The sequence below is a fragment of the Pteronotus mesoamericanus genome, unplaced genomic scaffold (assembly GCF_021234165.1).
Source record: "Pteronotus mesoamericanus isolate MK-2021 breed Mesoamerican mustached bat unplaced genomic scaffold, CSHL_Meso_final contig_347, whole genome shotgun sequence".
Lineage (NCBI taxonomy): Eukaryota > Metazoa > Chordata > Mammalia > Chiroptera > Mormoopidae > Pteronotus > Pteronotus mesoamericanus.
The window spans coordinates 6,198,081-6,216,064 of record NW_026555137.1 but is presented as its reverse complement, the minus strand read 5'-3'; the positions used below and the strand labels follow the sequence as shown (position 1 = coordinate 6,216,064).

General features: G+C 41.2%; 1 protein-coding gene across 1 annotated transcript in view; it reads left to right on the top strand.

Annotated features, from left to right (window-relative positions):
• USH2A (usherin) overlaps positions 1 to 17,984 on the top strand; it is a 474,416-nt gene that overhangs the window by 84,843 nt on the left and 371,589 nt on the right. The window contains 2 exon segments of the mRNA XM_054576584.1: positions 5,065 to 5,260; positions 8,650 to 9,291. Coding sequence (XP_054432559.1) covers positions 5,065 to 5,260; positions 8,650 to 9,291 — 838 coding nt within the window.

The following is a 17,984-nucleotide window of genomic DNA, read 5'->3' as shown; positions in this document are numbered from 1 at the left end:
AACAATTTTTAAATAATTTATCCTGTCAATAAACAAGTATTTTGTGGATGGCAACATGTACCAGGCACTATGGTAGTCACGGGGAACATAGAGTGAATTAAAAAAAAAAAAAAACCCAACTCAGGAAACAGTAAAGTGAATTTAACCTTCCTGAACTGTATTGTTTACTATTATTATTTTAAAATCAACTTCGTAAAGATTTAAATTTTTTCATTACGGATGCTGAGCCCGTCCTGACTTCAGGATTTTCATCTTTAAGTTTATCCTGTTTGAATCGTCTGTCCCACCCTTCTGCTCTCTGGGTTCTGCCCGTCGCGGGCGCTTCCCGTGGGAGGGTGTCCTGACCGGTCAGCTCCACGAGTTCAGCCCACAGCAGATCCGCGGTCCTCAGTTACCGCTGGACCGGCGGCCCTCCCACTCCCAGTTGCCCACTCTCAGACTGGCGCCTGCCCTTGCGCTCTCCTGCTTCCAGGTCTCTGAAACGTCTGAGGTGCCCTGACTGCTACCTGCTTTCTCCTGCACAGGAACTGGTGCTGTGTAGGACTTGTGTGACTGCTGGTGGCTTGTTCTCACTTGCTCCTCTTTGGGAGTGTCTGGGGATAGCTGGGCAACTTGTTTTGTGAGGGTTGCCTAACCTTAATCCCATAAACTGACCTTTTTAAAAAGAAAAATTCATCTGAGTTTTTCACATAAACATAGATGTAATGTATCTTAACAGTGTATTAAGAAATTGAATCCTGCGCGGCACAGCAAGGGTAATGTGTCATGACTTATGGGTATTCATTCCAAGAATACGAGATTGATTTAATATTTGAAGGTCAGTTCGTGCACTACACTAACTAAATCTCACAGAACAATCTCAGTACTCATTGGAGAACTTGAGAGAAACATTCAAAACCCTTTCGTGATACATACCATCTGCATACTAGAAACAAGTAAATAACTCCCTCAGTCTGCAAAGGACGTGTACAAAGAATCTTCAGCTAACATTTCATTTAACAATAAACATTAAACATGTTCCCCTTAAGGCCAGGATGTTAGCTTTTTACACATTCTTTTCAAACTTGTAATGGAAGTCTGAAAAAATATAGTGCAAAATGGAAACCAAAAAAGCTTGAATGTCAAGAAAGCAGCAAAGTTACTGTTACTTGCAGAAAGCCGGAGGCCACGTGGACAGTGGCGGTGGTTTGGCAGGCACCAGGTCCCCCATCGCCACGTGATGGCTCGGCTCTGCCCCCCACTGTGCTCCCCGGAGCCAGGCGGAGTCGGAGTGCGAGCCGAGCAAGAGCAGTGGGCCTGGTGAGCAAACAGCTGCAGCACCGGTCCTTGAGCAAGGAGGCCCTGTGGATGCTTGGGGGCCCTTGCCGCAGCGGGGAATCCCGTGAGACCAGGGTGGCCTAGTGAGGTCATGTCGTGGAATGGGAGCTGGACGTTGTTAGGGACGTAATAGGGAGCAATCGAATGTTGCTGAGCACACGTGGTGGTGTCCCATGTAGGAGGGAGGCAGGGGGAGGGGTCCATCTCAGCGGGGAGAAGTAATGTAACATGAGTATTGTTTAGAATTGTTAGTGCTTCCTTAGTGCTAAAGACAATTAAAAGCAAAATGACTTTTATCTGATTTTAGTTTGTTTACAGAAAGTACACTCTCATTTTCTGGACCCAGAATGTTCCACTCTCTCCACCTAACCTTCAGACACCACAGAGATCTCAGCATCACAATTGGAGTAGATGAAAATCACATTGATATTTTATTAAATGTATTAGGAAAGAGGAGTCCATTTTTAGGAACAATTTTGTGCACCTTTGCGGGTGATGTTGGCAGTTCAGAAGGAAGACGTGGAAGCTGAGAGCCATCACTCACGTAATGTGACCTTACACATTACAGGGTGCACACCGTGTAGTTGTACATGAGTCAACATTTTTTGACTGACAATGTGAATGAATTTCTCAACAGGGAAGTATGGCAGTTTAAGCATCTCCATGAAAGAAAAGTCTAGAGTCATCTGTATAAAAGAAAAGAACACTCTCAAGAATGTACTTACTGATTAGAAGATTTTTTTGTTGTTGTTGTTGCTCTCATGCTCTCATTTGTATTTCTTCTCTGTTCAAACAAACCCCCCCAGATTAAATTTAATTTCCAGGGCAGACTGCCTGCTCTGAAACTTTTGAGCCTGCTTTACAAATTCTGGCTTTGTCAACATCAGTATTACCTCATTGGCTCTGAGTGAGATGTGATCTAGTGAACACTGGATCACCTCTACACCAGCCAAATGAGTGCTTAGGAAGACATCTATTTCTGCTGTTTTTCAAACGTTGCTTTAAATAACGTAAAATACGGTGTCTGTTACATAGGGAACCTCTGAGATCACCTATTTATTGACCTTTAAATCGTGCTTCATATTTTCGTAAACACAGAAGTGGTATTTTCACACCTGTAAAAGTGATCCTGTATGGATGATTCATTGTTGTGAATTCACCGTGATAGAATTCCGTCTCTTACTGTAGAGGATAGCTACAAAAGCTGACCAGAGTAATTATTGCAGGATGTTCCTCTCTTCTCCTGACACCAGTGTCCCTGCCACATCCACTGTTTCCGTTGTCACAGAGCTGGCTGTCATATCCACCATTGGTGCATACCCTGCGACAGCAGACTGGGCAGGATGGTCCAAAATGGAGAGATCCTGCGTGTGGTCACGAGGCCATATACAGCCACCATTAGCAAGCATCAGTGCCATTCAGAGAAATTCACAAAACAGTAACTGGACGACTTGGCTGATCTTCCACTGTGTACTCGGCACTTCACAGGAAGGTCACGCCGTGGCCTTGACCTTCCTTGGGTCCAGCCCTCATCCTGTTGCTCAGATTTGTAACTCGTCACAGGTGGAGTGAATTTAGCATTGTAGTTATGAGTGCAGATTTGGGAGTCAGGCCACTCACTAGCTGTAAGTAACTTGATCTTCCTGAGGTTTGGTTTCTCCTTCTGGAACATGAAGAGTTAGACATTTTACAAATCATAAAAGGACTGGTCTGTAAGGTGGCTGCTGCTTTTTTTTTTGGAAGGGGGTCCATGTTTTTCATGTTGAAAATTTTGCCCAAATGTCTGATGACTCCTTGTTGCCTGTTCTGTAAAGGGATGGTAAAAACGCTTCTAAACTGGACTGTATTCATGTTGTTTGCAGGGGTCAGAGTCCCAGATATTAGTGCTGTCTGACTTCTGTCAGTTTTCTCTGCCAGTTTATGGAAAAGAAGTCCTTTTCTTGAAACCAACTCTTGGTGGGGCTTCACCTTTAGGGCACTGCGTGGCAAAGCTCTCCATTGGCAAAAAAAGTTTCCAAAATGGAAGAAGCAGAAACTGAGCTCAGGGTGATCATGAGACTATCAATATGCATAGAATTATTGTAAATTTAAGGAGCGCTTTTACCCTTCAACAGAAATGGAATTAGGGTTACTGACAGCCTTATCTTGATTTGAAGAGGCAAGGAAGTCCCAGGTGATGCATGCATTACATTTTGGTAAAAACTATAATAAAAATCTGTGTGTGGAAGATGAAGTTTGGGCACAGAATACACTTTTATTTCTACCTTTTTCACTCTCCCATGGCTCTGTGTAACATGCACCCACCATTAAATGCAACTTCCTTTTGCAGGCTGACTCAAACCCCTCTTGGTGTGCGTGGGGCTGGCTGAGAGCGGGGGCGGGGGGCGGGGGGACCATGGCCAGGTGCCAGGAGGCAAGTCACGGTCCTCACCTGTCTTCCTGGCCTATATGTGCCTTTCATATTGAGGTTCATTGTTATCTGTAACCCCATCTGGTGCATGTGAAACCTTTATTTGTCAAGAGTGTTAAACATTTTCCTGTCAATTATTTCATATAATTGAGTAACAACCCCAGTGAGCCCTGTTTCTCAGAGGAGGAGAAATGTGGCAGTGAGAGATTTGTAAAAATTATTTAAATATCAGAAAGCCATTCTCTCTACCTCCGTAACTGAATCCCAACCTCATGTGGTCTTTTTAAATATCCCAGAAGTTAAAGGTCAGTCAAACCCTGTCTTTTGACATGTGCTTTCCTGCCTCTGAGTGTAGAGAGCAGGGTTCAGTCCAAGCGAAAGGAAACCGGGAGAGAGGTGCCAGGGACTTTGTCCGGTGCCGGACGTCTGTATCCGCAGCTCTTGTGAAAGCCCCAAGCCATCATCTCTTACTTGCTTCACATCCTATATGTGTATGTTTCTTAGGAGAAGTCTTAGCTCTTCATGGTCTTTCTTTAACCAGCATAATATTATGTCTATGCATACAGTAGATGAGTATAATAGATAACTCATGTATTTCTACTCCCAGATAGTAGCTTGAAAAGAAAAACTCCTTTTTAGCTATTTTGCCTGACAGGGTTCTAAAGCATGTAACTTTTTCACCTTGTTTTTTTTTTTAAGCAAAATATAAATTATCTAAATATACTTAATATGATTACATCTTGCTACAAAGGAATGGTGAATATGCTGAAATATTCCTATAAGCGGGGTTGTGTAAACTGTTACCAGGTTAGTTATCAGTTGGCATAAATGGGTGCTGTTAACAAAGACCTTTATTTTAAACATCGTTAAAACCTTGAAGAGATACTACTATTACAGAAAGATCTGTAAATTAAGCACCTTGAATATATCATATAAAACAAGTTTGGATGAATGAGACAGGAAACAAGAGGAACAAAACCCAGAGTTCTAGTTGTAACGACGAAATTAACTGCTGTCTCTTTTCTATTTTTGGCCTCCACGTGACCACGTTTTGATTTCTTTATATGGCACTTCAGGTTTAATTCCATGTTTCCCTTTTAACCATATGCTATTGAATTCCACGGGGTTTATTTTCATTCCGTTCTATATATTCACCCTGCTGAAGCTTCGCATGTTTTTGCGTCAGGAGGGGGGAAAAACACTTTATTACCTTCCTGTCTGTTTAACATTTAAAGTTTTTTTTTTTCCTCTCCCTCCCTCCCTGTCTTGTACCTAATGAGCAAATTATCTAAAAATAGACTTGCTCATCATCCTACAAAATGGTGACTCTTCCCTAGATCGGAGGCCAGTGTGATTGTAAGAGGCGCACGACTGGCAGGCAGTGCGGCCAGTGCCCGAGCGGATTCTTCAACCTGCAAGAGCAGGACCCCGATGGCTGCAGACCCTGCGCCTGCAATGCCGCTGGGACCGTGGATGGAGATATCACCTGTCACCCAAAGTCAGGCCAGTGCAAGTGCAAAGCCAACGTTATTGGTATGTGTCATGCAGAAGTTTACGGTCACATCTCTATTACTGTCTGGCATAAAATCCTCTATTTGATTTCTGAACGGAAGAGTAAAGCCAATTTCCTGGCTCAAGGCAGGCTAGAACAGAAAAAAAACAATTTGGAAGAAATTAACTGTCTAAAAATGATGGCGTTAATAATTCTATCAAACTTCAGCTGGAAGCTTAGTTTAACCAACCCTTTAGAAGTTTCTTTATTCAGTAGTTGCTTTAACTTACATGGTCCCATACTAATAAGTCATAGAAAAATATAATTTGCTTACTTGCATAGATGTTTCTTTTAGAAAATTAGCACTTTTTCAAAATGTTTTGTACTTAATGAGTTCTAAGCAAATAATTTCCATGCTAGTTTTCTTAATAGACCAAAAGAAATGGATTTTTTTTCAAAATATTCTGTGCTACAGGGTCCTTTGTGATAAATCATTCCATATTTTCCTATTATATTTCTTTGAACTGTTCCTATGAAATGCAAAATAAGTCAACACAATTCCACAGATCATGTGTATTGCTAGGGTTAGTTATAAAGGGCCACATAATTTTAATTTTGTAATTCAGTGCCAAGCTGATTATAATAAACAGCTACCCTCAGTGTTATTTATCATTTTTTTATACAAGACGTGCTTTTTTGTTTGTTACTCCCACAGGTATTTTTCAGAAATTAGATTTGATTATAGCAATTTATTACATCCAACATTTTTGAGGGGAACCACGGCCACATAAGGACAAAATTTATCAAGTGCCCAAAATGCACTATGTACATAATGCACTTTGAAATTTTGATATATGAGAATATTATGAGAGGAAAGTTTCCTGATGAAGTGAGTCTTGTATTGTAACTGAACACGTCTCGGTTTGTACAGAAGTTTAAAAAAGACCTTTGCCTTTCTGTTGTCATTCAAGCCCTCTGTCGTTTTTCTAACATTGACCTGAACCCAGTGATAATAAAAACATGCCTGGCAGTCACATACTCACACAGAGGCATACGCAGATACACACATGCCCATGAACATTTCATTCTGAATGATATTTTTATTTTTGCGATGTAACTCTAAAACAAATGCCTTGTCTTTCATATATAAAGATACATACCTTTTTTTATGAATTCAGCTAGATAAGCGGTTCATTTTAATTTCATATAAAAGACCATGGGCATGCTTAATAGTATTTCACAAGATATTTCTGGTTTAGAGAAAGATCACATAAAAAATGTTACCATAAATTGCCCTTATGCATTTCAGGCATACGAAAACTAACTTTTCAGAGAAGCTGTATAACCAAGCTGTGCAGAGCAGCGCGCCTTTGTGTGAGTGATCTCTGAGCTGCTGACCGAATCCTAAGACCCGTGATTTCAGTCTGTGTGTTGTCCTCGGTTATTTAATGTGAGACACATTTTAAATTAAAAAATGTAAAACCAAAAGTTAAAGAAACGCCTTTAAAGACAATGAAATGGTTATTTCTCTATCAATGAAGTCTTTCTTGCAATGGTTAGATTCCAGAGTTTAAGGAGGAGAAAAAGATCAAAATTTGCCATTTATTTAGAATTTGTTATGACCTCTCTACCATTTATCTCTTTTTACTGGTTGATCCAGATAGTTTTCTGCAGGAAAGTAAAGTTATTTCTGCACATTCCCTGTGTTTAATAAAAATATAACTCTGTGTATAAATATTTCTTCTTCTAATGGGATTAGCAAGTAACCGGATTCAATTTTACCTTGTTAATAAGGAAAAACCCAGAAAATTTAAGTGTATGTTGTATATGCTTTGGAAAACAAATTGTTAGAGTTAACAAAACTGTTAAATCTTACTAATGATTCTATCACCAGTAAAATACATTAGCGCCACTAATTTTATTAAAGTAGGTCATTCATCTAGAATAAAAAGGGAGAAGAGTGTGAATTAAATGCCAGGCGCGCTAACTCGCCTGCACTTGTTACCACCGAATGTGATGCCCTGTAGGCCTTCCTCCGTATCGTTAGGAATAGATTACCTGTCAGAAATATGTATGGCATATTCAAATAAGCACCGCGCATATTTTTAAACCTGATATGATATGAATCCATGTAGACCAATTTTAATAGTTCAAAATGAGTCATAATTCTTGTTAACAATACAGTTATTTTTAAAATTTGCAGCAATAGTGGTCTTTTTTATTTTCCTTATTGAAATCAAATGATATGCCTCAGGTGAGTCATTCATCACTGTTAAAGAACTTGCTTTCCATTGGAGTTCTTGAATTTTTATTCATATATATACATTTATATTACGCATTTTCTTCCCGTTTAGGAACTGCCTTTCTACCTATGAGTTCCTGAGTGTGTTTTTGACTCTTAGTACTAATTTTTTACTGCTACTAAAGCTTGAAATAAATGGTTCAATTGATTCAGCTGCACAGAGTCAGTTATTTAAATTCACGGATATGTGAAAGCTATCTAAAGGAGGCATTTTGCATCTCAACATTTACTATTCAAGGAAAATTTTTTTTTATTCCTTTGCCTTGTAATCCTCTTTTTGAAACTAACCTAAGTTGTCAGAGATTTAGGTTGAGGTGATAAAACATTTTTCTCTGTTTGTGCAATGTGTGCATGTCCTCCTTTAAACAGAAGTAATCTAAACAGCAGAATTTACTTAGTGTTTAAAGAGGTATGTTTTGAATCATACAATATGGCAGGTAGTGTGACCGCTTTATGATCCAAGGAGAGCATAATTTATATTAATTGAAAGTGATAAAATATAGGAGCATATGAAAGCATTGAAATAAAAATTGCTCTGGATAAGTTTTATTTATATTAATTATGTAAATGTGGGGTATTTAGGAATAAGTATATACTCTGTTAGCACCAAAATAATCATCAGCTTAACATTTTGTTACATAGTTTTAGGGGATCCTGGTTTCTAGGGAAATAACTAATGTGGTCATATGCAATTCTTATTCAGGGCTTTGAAAATATACTTTGCTCTCTACTGTGCTTTTAAAAATGAACATGCTTTGTTAATATAAAATAAGTAAAAATAATAGTTTTAATATAATTATTAGTTTTAAAATAATACTTTTAATATTTATTCAAGAAAAGAGTTCTCGTATGTGCGATAGAGTAACAATGGCGTTAAGCATGTTTCTTTGCATTAAGCGATGCACAAATAAAAGTTAATAAAGCACACTACAAAAATAAAATGGCATCATCACTGAATTAAGCGCTGCCGCCATCTCCGCGTGTGGCCGGCCCTCTGTGGTGTTGCTGGGGAAGTCGCCCAACGTTTGTGCCTGGGTTAAATGTCGGCAGCACCACTGTCTGTGCGTCAGCCGCCTTGAGTGTGCGATAGAGTCGTTTTCACCTGCTTGAAACACGTGTCATCTCCAGGGCTCCGGTGTGATCACTGCGATTTGGGATTTAAATTCCTCCGGAGTTTTAATGACGACGGATGTGAACCCTGCCGGTGTAACCCGTACGGCTCCATGAACCAGCTCTGCGACCCTCTTTCGGGGCAGTGCGCTTGCAAACGGGAAGCCAGAGGACTTCGGTGTGACGCCTGCGGAGCGCACTTTTACGGGCCGGACATCACTGGTTGCAAGGCCTGTGGCTGCGACGCCGCCGGGTCCCTCCCTGGGACCGTCTGTGACGCGGGCACAGGGCAGTGCCGTTGTAAGCCCCGTGTTGGAGGCAGACAGTGCGATGGATGTCTGGAAGGATACTTCCTCCTTCAGCAAAACAACTCTTTCCTCTGCCTGCCCTGTGATTGCGATAAGACTGGGACAGAGAACGGCTCTCTGCTGTGTGACAAATCAACGGGACAATGTCCTTGCAAATTAGGAGTAACAGGTCTTCGCTGCAATCAGTGCGAGCCTCACAGGTACAATGTGACCATTGGCGATTTCCAAGGCTGCCAGGTGTGTGAGTGTGACTCCTCGGGGACATTACCTGGGACCGTTTGTGACCCGGCCAGTGGCCAGTGCCGATGTCTGCCTAATCGTCGAGGAAGAAGGTGTAATCAGTGTCAGCCAGGTAAGAAAGAAATGTGTTACATTTCCAGAGCACAGTGACTTTCTTTTCTTTAGCCCAGATTGGATGATTCCTCTGTTACTCAGTTGAGGCTTCTAGAAAATTTAATATCCACCATCAGTGTTGAATTTATATCATTATGCAGCACAGATATTACTGCTCAATTTATTCAAGATGATGTGGCATATTTGTTTGGCCCTTTAGATGAATATCAGCCAATGACATTTCATAATTGCGACTTGCTCATATTGAATGTCTTAACTTGAACTAAATCCCCTTTAAACAACTGGAAAAAAAAAATCTAAGGACAGCAAGAATACATTTTATTTTCCAGGGTGGGGGGTTAGTACTTGGTTTGATTATTATACAGTGTCAGATATTCAGATGAGGAACTGATATTCTGAATAAAAATGACCAATTTTTTTTTTCTAAATTCGCTATATGTTTTGGCATCATGTAGAAACATCTGGAATTATTTTTAAATGCCATCAATTTAGTAAACATGCTACAGTTTTGTGCCCCTGTACCCATCTTTTCATCTGTTTCACAGCTGGAAGAAGGAGGGACCCTCCTGGCTTTCTCCATGATTTTAACTAACGGAATACACTTTATGACGAGTTCATCATGGAGCCGTGCCCATACCGACTGGTCCTGTATCAGCTGCACTGGTTGTTGTCCTGTCCGCCCAATCAGCGCTGAGCTCTCTGAGCCTCTGGCACTGACCCCGATGCACATGCAAAGGGGCGATTCAAATTGGGGGCGGCCACTAACGCCCTCTTTTATATGACGAGAGATCTGAACTGAGCCCTGTTGGTTGACACTGGTTGGTGTGGCAAGTAAATCCATTAGCCGAGAAGGAATTGATGGGTAGTTAATTCTTTTTGAGATAAAAGCATCAGGAAACAATGCGAACTAGCTTACACATGAGGGAGGCTATGTTATCTGAATGTCCTGCAAAACCAGATAGGAAGCTAAGCGGTCAGGACTCGGGGAGTAGAACTAAAAAGCCCCCTTTGGTAGAGACAGGGTCCAGCACAAATAACGCCCCTTCTCTATTGCAAAATCATAAGCATGTAATTCTGTCACATAACAATATCACACTCAAGCACACCATATGGCATTTTAGGTGAAATGTTCAAATTAAAACTAAAAATTATTACACCCATATTATTACCCTGCCAACCACCCTCGAGCAAGCCTTAGTTCTGCTGGGTCCTGTACATTAATTCATTCATCCATTCGTTCCCTTCCTCCCTCCAGGGCCCCCCTCCCCCTCTCTGCAAAAGGGCACTTCTGGCTTAATTCTTCCTCCTAAAATTCCTACTTCTCAGTGTCTTCAACTAAACCAGCCTCTTGTATAGGATGCATGCAGTGTACCAGGAATTAATTAATACTGTGGCAACGCAAGTTGAATAAGGATAATACTAGTTCTCAAGATATTAAAACTCTAACAAGTTTAAGGTGGTGATCCCCTTCTGCATCCTTTCTAAAAGAGAGGACAACCTGCCACAAACCTTTGCAGAGCGGTTTTGTGACATCTGTGCTTAGGCAGGTAGCCGCTAAGAAATGACTCTCTTCAAAATACAGTGCTCATCCAGGTAAGTCTCCAAAAGAAGGAAAGAGGCCGAGGAGACCATGAGTGGGAAGAAAAAGACTGAGTATGATTTTCTAGTATTTTTAACTTCTAACTTGTATTTTTATCAAAATTCAGATAGTTTTAAAGCTCAAATAGAACTTGAAGGCTCACTTTGGCTGGTCGCACACAACGCAGTGTACAGACCACGTGTCATGCGATAGAAATGTACCCTGGAAACCTCTGTGATCTTATTGACCAGTGTCAGTGCAATCAATTTAATACAAATCATAATTTTTAAAACAAGGCTCTAAAGGCCCTCACTGTAAAATAGCTACTCCACCGCGGTTGCAGAACTCTCCTTACCACCACCCGTTCCTTTTAGATGTATCTTCTGGCTTTTATGAGTGTTTCTACATGTGTTCTTCTGCCTGAACCTATAAAGTGCAAACTATTATTTTCCTACTTAGGAGGACAGTATTTAGCTCTTTATACCCCCCCTCAGAAATCCCTTTATTTGGTTAAATCAGTATTCTCAGATTATTTTATTATGTTTCTATAAGTCTGTTTCACAGATATGCTATTTAATACGCCTTGCTTATATTTCTTTTCTTGAAAGATTTGCCTTTGCCTAGTTTTCCTAGGGATTGCTTCAGTATTTCAAGGAATCAGAACTTTCCAATAGAAATCTATCCAAGGAATCCATCAGCCACCCCCCTACGCCCCCTGCCCCCCACCGCTGCGATGTCAGTCCACGGGGGATTTGGATCCCTCGTTGAGCTGGTCGGTGTTTCCTTCTGCTGCACAGCTGAGTCCTGGGCCCTCCTTTTGTGGCCGCACTGAGGTTTTCCTCACGTGACCAATGTCTCGGTGGCCCTGACACCGAATTTCTTTTTTCCTTTGGTTTATTTATGTATTTGGTAGAGCACACCCTCCATCAGACTGTGAACAAGAAGAGTATGTGGAGGGAAGCCGTTTTTCTTTTTAGAATTTTCAATGTCTGAAATTATTGTTATTTTACATTTATAGCTATTTGAAATTTTACCACTTTATAGAATCATTTTCACTTAAAAATCGTTATTTCACCATTATCTTCTGGTGCTGCCAATCAAACTTGTTTTTTTTTTTCTTCTTCTTTACATTCTGAAAGCTTTTACCATTTCTATATATATCATTTCAGAAAATTTCATGATTTTTTTTTTTTTGTTAAATAACTTTACCGGGAATGCATTGGGCCCTTTTATCTGCAGATCAGTGCTCTTGTATTCTGGGGAAATCTATAGAACACCTTCAGAGCAACATCTAGACCAGCGTTTGACGAAACCACTGGACACCAGGCCTCGCGCACGTGGCACCCAAGACCGCCACCGGCAGCCTTCCCGCAGCCCTGTCATTGCTGTGCCCTTCGTCCCTGCACCTGTACCGTCCATGCCCGCCCCCCACCCCTGCTTTACCTTTTGCAGAGAAAACGTGTCTCAAAGTGCAGGAGGGAAACCTTCTGGTCAGGGACGGGTGCACTTCTATTTGGCCTTAGGGACCGGTGGAGCCTCTAGTCCCAAACGTTTCTTTCCATAGTTTTGCAGCCTTAATCAGTTGGCTTACTGTTGACCTCTCCCTGCAGGTGCCTCCATTTTCTCTTCTGTTCTTTGGTTTCTTTTCACTTTTGTCCATTTCAGAAGAGAAAAATCATTCCATCGATTTTGCCTAACTGAACATGTTAGCCTGTTATTTCTTGGGTTGTAATCTTTTCAGGTCAAATCTTTGCCATTATCCTGTGATTCCTGTTTTTTCCACAACCTTTGTCTCTTCTCTGTAAATCAATCTTGTTGATTTTACCTTCCAGTATGTCCAAAATTTGGCCACTTCTCCTCACCCTGTTATCCGTCCTGGTCCCATCCTCTGTATCCTCCTTCAACCCTTCTCAGCAGGCGGGCAAAGCGATCCTCACGGTCACTGACGTTCCCCGGTGTAGGCGAAAATGCAGGCGATGTGGAACGCCCGTGAACTCTCCGAACTCTCCGACCCCTTTCTGCGCCTTTTCTGACCCTTTCCTTCCCTTTAGCCTGTGAGGCCAGTTGCCACTTCTCAGGTTGTTCAGGGCCCCACCCCAGGCACACACAGCAGCATCTCCCTAGTGGGCGCTTCATGTATGTTTTCTGAATTAAGGGAACAATTCTACTTAAAAACCCCTCCATGGTGTTCTCCTGAACGTGGGTGCCCTGCAGGCCTGTGGGCACCCCCTTCATTACACAGATGCAGGGATGAGGTGGAGTTTGTCCTCCCCTGCCAGGGAGGAAAGAAAAAGGTGGCTGAAGCCCCTCGTGCGTCATTTTGGACAAACTGAGGTAGCCTGCACACAGATGTGTACCATATGGAAAGGTCACAGTGTGTGTGTGGAGCTGTCTTGTCTCGCTTTGGTCCTGCATTGTTATGGCTTCTGAAGCTTTGTTCAGTTTGTCTCTAACTGTTAAATTCACCCCGAAAAACCAGAACACCCTCATCCCGAATCACCTCCCTCAGAAGCAGATGCGTCAGGGGCTCGCTCTGCGCTAGCACCTTGTCTGAGCTTGTGTTCTACTTCCCTGAACACACCAGAGAGACCGGCCTCCCACCTCCGCGGGCTGGGGGGCACCGGGGCGCTGCGTGTGAGCGGCGGGGCGCGGGGGACGAGCCGGCGCGGCCGCGGGCTCCCCCTGCCCCTTCCATCTGGGACTGTAAATATTACTGGCCCGTACGAGACGGCTGCACACAGATTCCTGTCCCGCTTTCTTCAAAAACATCATTAAGGAAGGTGCATATAATGAAACCTCATGTATTATTAACCTAACCTTACTTGGGTGTACAAGGAATAGGCTTAATTCAACTAAAATTTATAGGCAATTTGTTAAAGCACCAGCACGCATTAGAAGGTACATTAGAGCCGCATTGGTTTTAATATGCCATTCAATAACTTGAACAGAGGTTAAAAATGCTGCTTAACCTCCATTAAGTATTTTAAAAATGCTTTAATTTAAAATTATTTGGAGTGTGTGTACATATATGAATGTACACATCCCCGCAGTCATAAATAGAGCACTAAATATGTGTCACCGGTGCGGTTTTTTCCAGTGCTGGGTGCCCTCGTCACATTCAGCAGCGGGTCCTTAGTCAGAGGCCAGGCCAGGAAAGCCAGGGAAGGACGTCAGGGCCTCGGGAGCCCGTGACCTGGCCTTGTCCTTGAGCACCGGACGCAGTGAGGGTTTATTGAGGACTCGGCAGCCTTGGAATAAAATAAAGGCTAATTTATAACAAAAACTGCCTCATATGACATGCTTTGTGCTAATGGGAGAATTCCTCATGCTTCCCTCTGGTATTTACTTTTGGTTTTGTTTTATAATTCATACAGACTATTAGAAAGTAAAACAAAGTCTCTGGTTTCATTAAGAGGCATATCATATTTGTTAAGTAATGAGCCCAGGCACCAGAACAGCATGCAGGACCTGGCCAATGGAATTGGAACTAGATGGCTGATACTTCATTAACAATTGGTGCACCAAAGTTGAAATTCAATTCAGCCACACATCCTAATATTTGGTAGAACGGCTTTCTAAGTTAACATGATTTTTCACAGTATAAAAGCCTCCTCCTTGATAAACCACCAGGAAAGAATTGGTCATAGGCAATATGGGCCAAAATCTCAGGCATATCTGTTAAAAAAAAAAATCATTGGCAAGTCATTATTTAAACTTTAATTTAGGAAAACCCCACTTTCATAGAAAACTTTCTAATAAAAATTGCAGTGAAGATAATAGATAATACTTACTGAGTGTCCACTGTTTGCCAGACCCTGAAATAGGGTTTTATCTGAAAGGCCCACTTAACATGCACAGTATTTCTGCAGTGGAAGGGCCAGTATTCTTCCCATTTTTTGGTATGGGAAATGGATACTAACGAAGTAGAAGAGCCATTTACAAATTCAGATCCATTCCATTCACAAATCCAGAATCCGCACTCAAAAGAGTGAAACTTTTTTTCCTGAATAACTCACTACTTGTCATAAATACCACCCCATGAATATTTGAGGGCCCGTTAAAATAGACAGTCTTACAAGTACTTGTAACCTCCCTCCACCCTCAAACCAGTCTCAGCCCGTTAACTGACTTAGAGCTTCAGGTCCTGGGAGGTCTCGTTGGTGCTGGAGAATCAAATAACCATTATAACGAAACCTAACAGACTCCTGGGACAGGCTGCAGGGGGCTGCAGGCATCACATACTAAATTGCTGAACTGAGAGGCCTGGAAATAGGATGGTCTCCTTGGACGAAGCTGGAGAAATACTTGAGGTGGTTAAGAAGGTGCAGGAGCGAGACTGTCGCGCGTGCCGTTGATGACGACCGACGCTGCAAAAAATGGGGCCAAGGAATTTAAAAGTGTCTTTGTGGGTTATGAAAACACATGTATATTTTTGTGTTTTCCAAGTGTAGATCAGTCTCTCATCTGCAAATCATGCTCAGATCTGTTATTATTTAAAATTGTTATTAGATTTGAATCTTAAAAGAACATATGTATGGAGGCCTTTCATGGATAGTCACCTAAGTAGGAAAACTAGTTTTTTTTTTTTTAATTCATATTTTTTTAGTTAATTAATTTTTTAAAATAAAACAGAAAAGTCCACTTGAATGCGTTCTTTTATATGAGCATCTGATTATATCCTATGTTCTACGAACAGGAGACCTAGTTTGGGGGTGACATTTTCTTTCTGAAGTTCTGTTCCGTCTGTTGCTACGCAAGGACTACATTTTAAAGTTATTGGGCCTGATTCATCTGCTCTCCCTTCTGGGTCAGGCCACCCCTCACTCTCAGAACTCACAGATTTATGTTTACGGCTCCCTTTTCAGGTTAAAAAGATGATCTCATATTTTAAGGGGTGACAGATTTCCATCCATCCATCTACGCATGCATCCATTCAGTGTTCTATCTGTTTCATTCACATATTCACTTTTTGATAATATCTATTGAATAAATTACTCTGTACCAGGGAGTGTGCTGGCATGTGATATGCCATCATACATATATTAAGGGTTTATGGTTCAGTAGGGAAAACTGACTTGCACGTAAATATACCTGTGTGGTAAGGGTAATATTAGAAATGCGCAGTATAAAGAACTGGAAGAGGAAACAGGTTGTTTAATGAATGAAGATTGGGGGATATGGAGGACTTGGATGAGAAAGAGATTTTTGGGCTGAGTTTTGCAACTAAACAGAAGTTGGTAAATTATATAAGGGAATCTAGCAGTCCAGGAAGAAGAAAGCGAACCAGCAAATTTAAAATGCATATTTAAGCTAATTGAAAAAGAATTTAGAAAAATCTTTTAAATAAGAGTAATTATACCTTGGAGTGAATGATATTAACTTATATTTATGCATTTATTGATGTTTGGTCAAATCTTTGAATAATAATTTCAACATTATTTTTAAATAAGACTGCCAAATGGAGGCAAATGACTGCTGTCTTTATTTGAAGATTAGTATCATCTACTATACTTTATTCTGAAAATATTGATTTGTAAAAACAATTACTAAGATAGCCTTTTGTTACCTGGTATAGGTGAGCCATAGATTCCTCCCTGGACTCTTAATACTATGTCCATTCTCTGGCTTGCACTGAGAATCGTTTCTTCTAAATGGCTTATAATTAGTGCTTAGCCGCAGCTCTGCCCTCCTTTTCTGAATAAGGCCTAGAGGTTAAACTTGTTTTCTTTCTCCCATTCCAAGACCTTGGTAAAACCTAGCTGTTCATAGTCCTCGGGAGGGACATTGCTAGGAAATGGGCTCTTCTTTATACCCAAGACAGGTACTCTGTTGTGCAAATAGCCACTGCAGGAGATAATACCAACCGCCTTGCTAATAACTTTGAACTCTAAAGATTCTGTAAACCTTCTCCAAAATAAAGCAATGCTGGTTTATGATATGGGGGACTTTTTGCTTTAGCTGCAAAACCCATTGTTTTCCACATGAGACTTGTCTTGCTCGGGACCAGGGGTTAGCTGAAATAGAACTGGGGACAGTAATAAACCTGAGTGGGCTGATTTGTGCCATAGACGTGTGAACTCTTGACACTACGTAAGGTACGGTAATGGTATTGTCCTAATGGCCGTGCCTGATTTAAGAATGCAGCGCAGAGTCGTTCATGGCAAGAAATCTCAAAAAGATCCCTGAGAATGATACAGATGCCAAGACATGGAACATGACGTGGAGCTCGTGGAAGGGGATCAGAAATGTGTTGAATTAAAGAAAAGACATTAAGGTCAGTTATCTTCAAGCTGCACGCAGGAGTTGAAACTTAAGGGGGAGGGAAGGGCGATGTTTTCTATAGTTGGAAGTCATAAAAGGAAAGGTAATGGTCTAGAATTAGGCACATTCAGGTAAGGCAAGGAGCAATCATTGAACAGGAAGGTACCTGAGTCATCCTAATTAGAACTGTTTAAAAATAGGACAACTAAAATACTGGTGGGATTAACCTTTATTATCGTGCTCCTGAGGGGAGGAGGGAAATTAACCCCCAGACAGATTCCAGTGTAATCTTTTCCTTGAAGCTCTACCTCTAGGTTGCAGCCTCCTTAGGTGTCTTAATACTTTTTTCATTCTTCTCTGCCTGTATCTCTCTGTATCTTTTCTGTGGCATTCTTTACTCTCCTAAACTTGAGTAACCCAGTCTTCTGCACCAAAGTGTACCCTTCTTGTTCTTAACAGATTTATCTAATAAATCAATTTCTTGTAAAAATCATCCTTAATTGTTCTAGAATTCTCTGTGGCTCAAAGCTATTGCAATAAGCCTAAATTAATTCTGCTTCTAAGTATCTGTGCTAATGTGTAATTTATCTAAATTGGAGAGCTGTCAGTCCATTCATGATGATATCGTGGATTTAAAGGCCTAGGTATCTTCACAAGAAGAAAAACTCGTAGAATCACAGCTATGGAGATCTTGAATCCAAAATAGAAGTCTTCTAAAATGGTGACTTGGATCACATGCTGAATCAGGTGTGAGCGTATACATTAATCGGCATGGCCACGCGCTATTTCTGGAAATACCTATAAGGCAGATCATTGTCAGTGGATGCCCAAAAGCAAAGGACATAATCTAG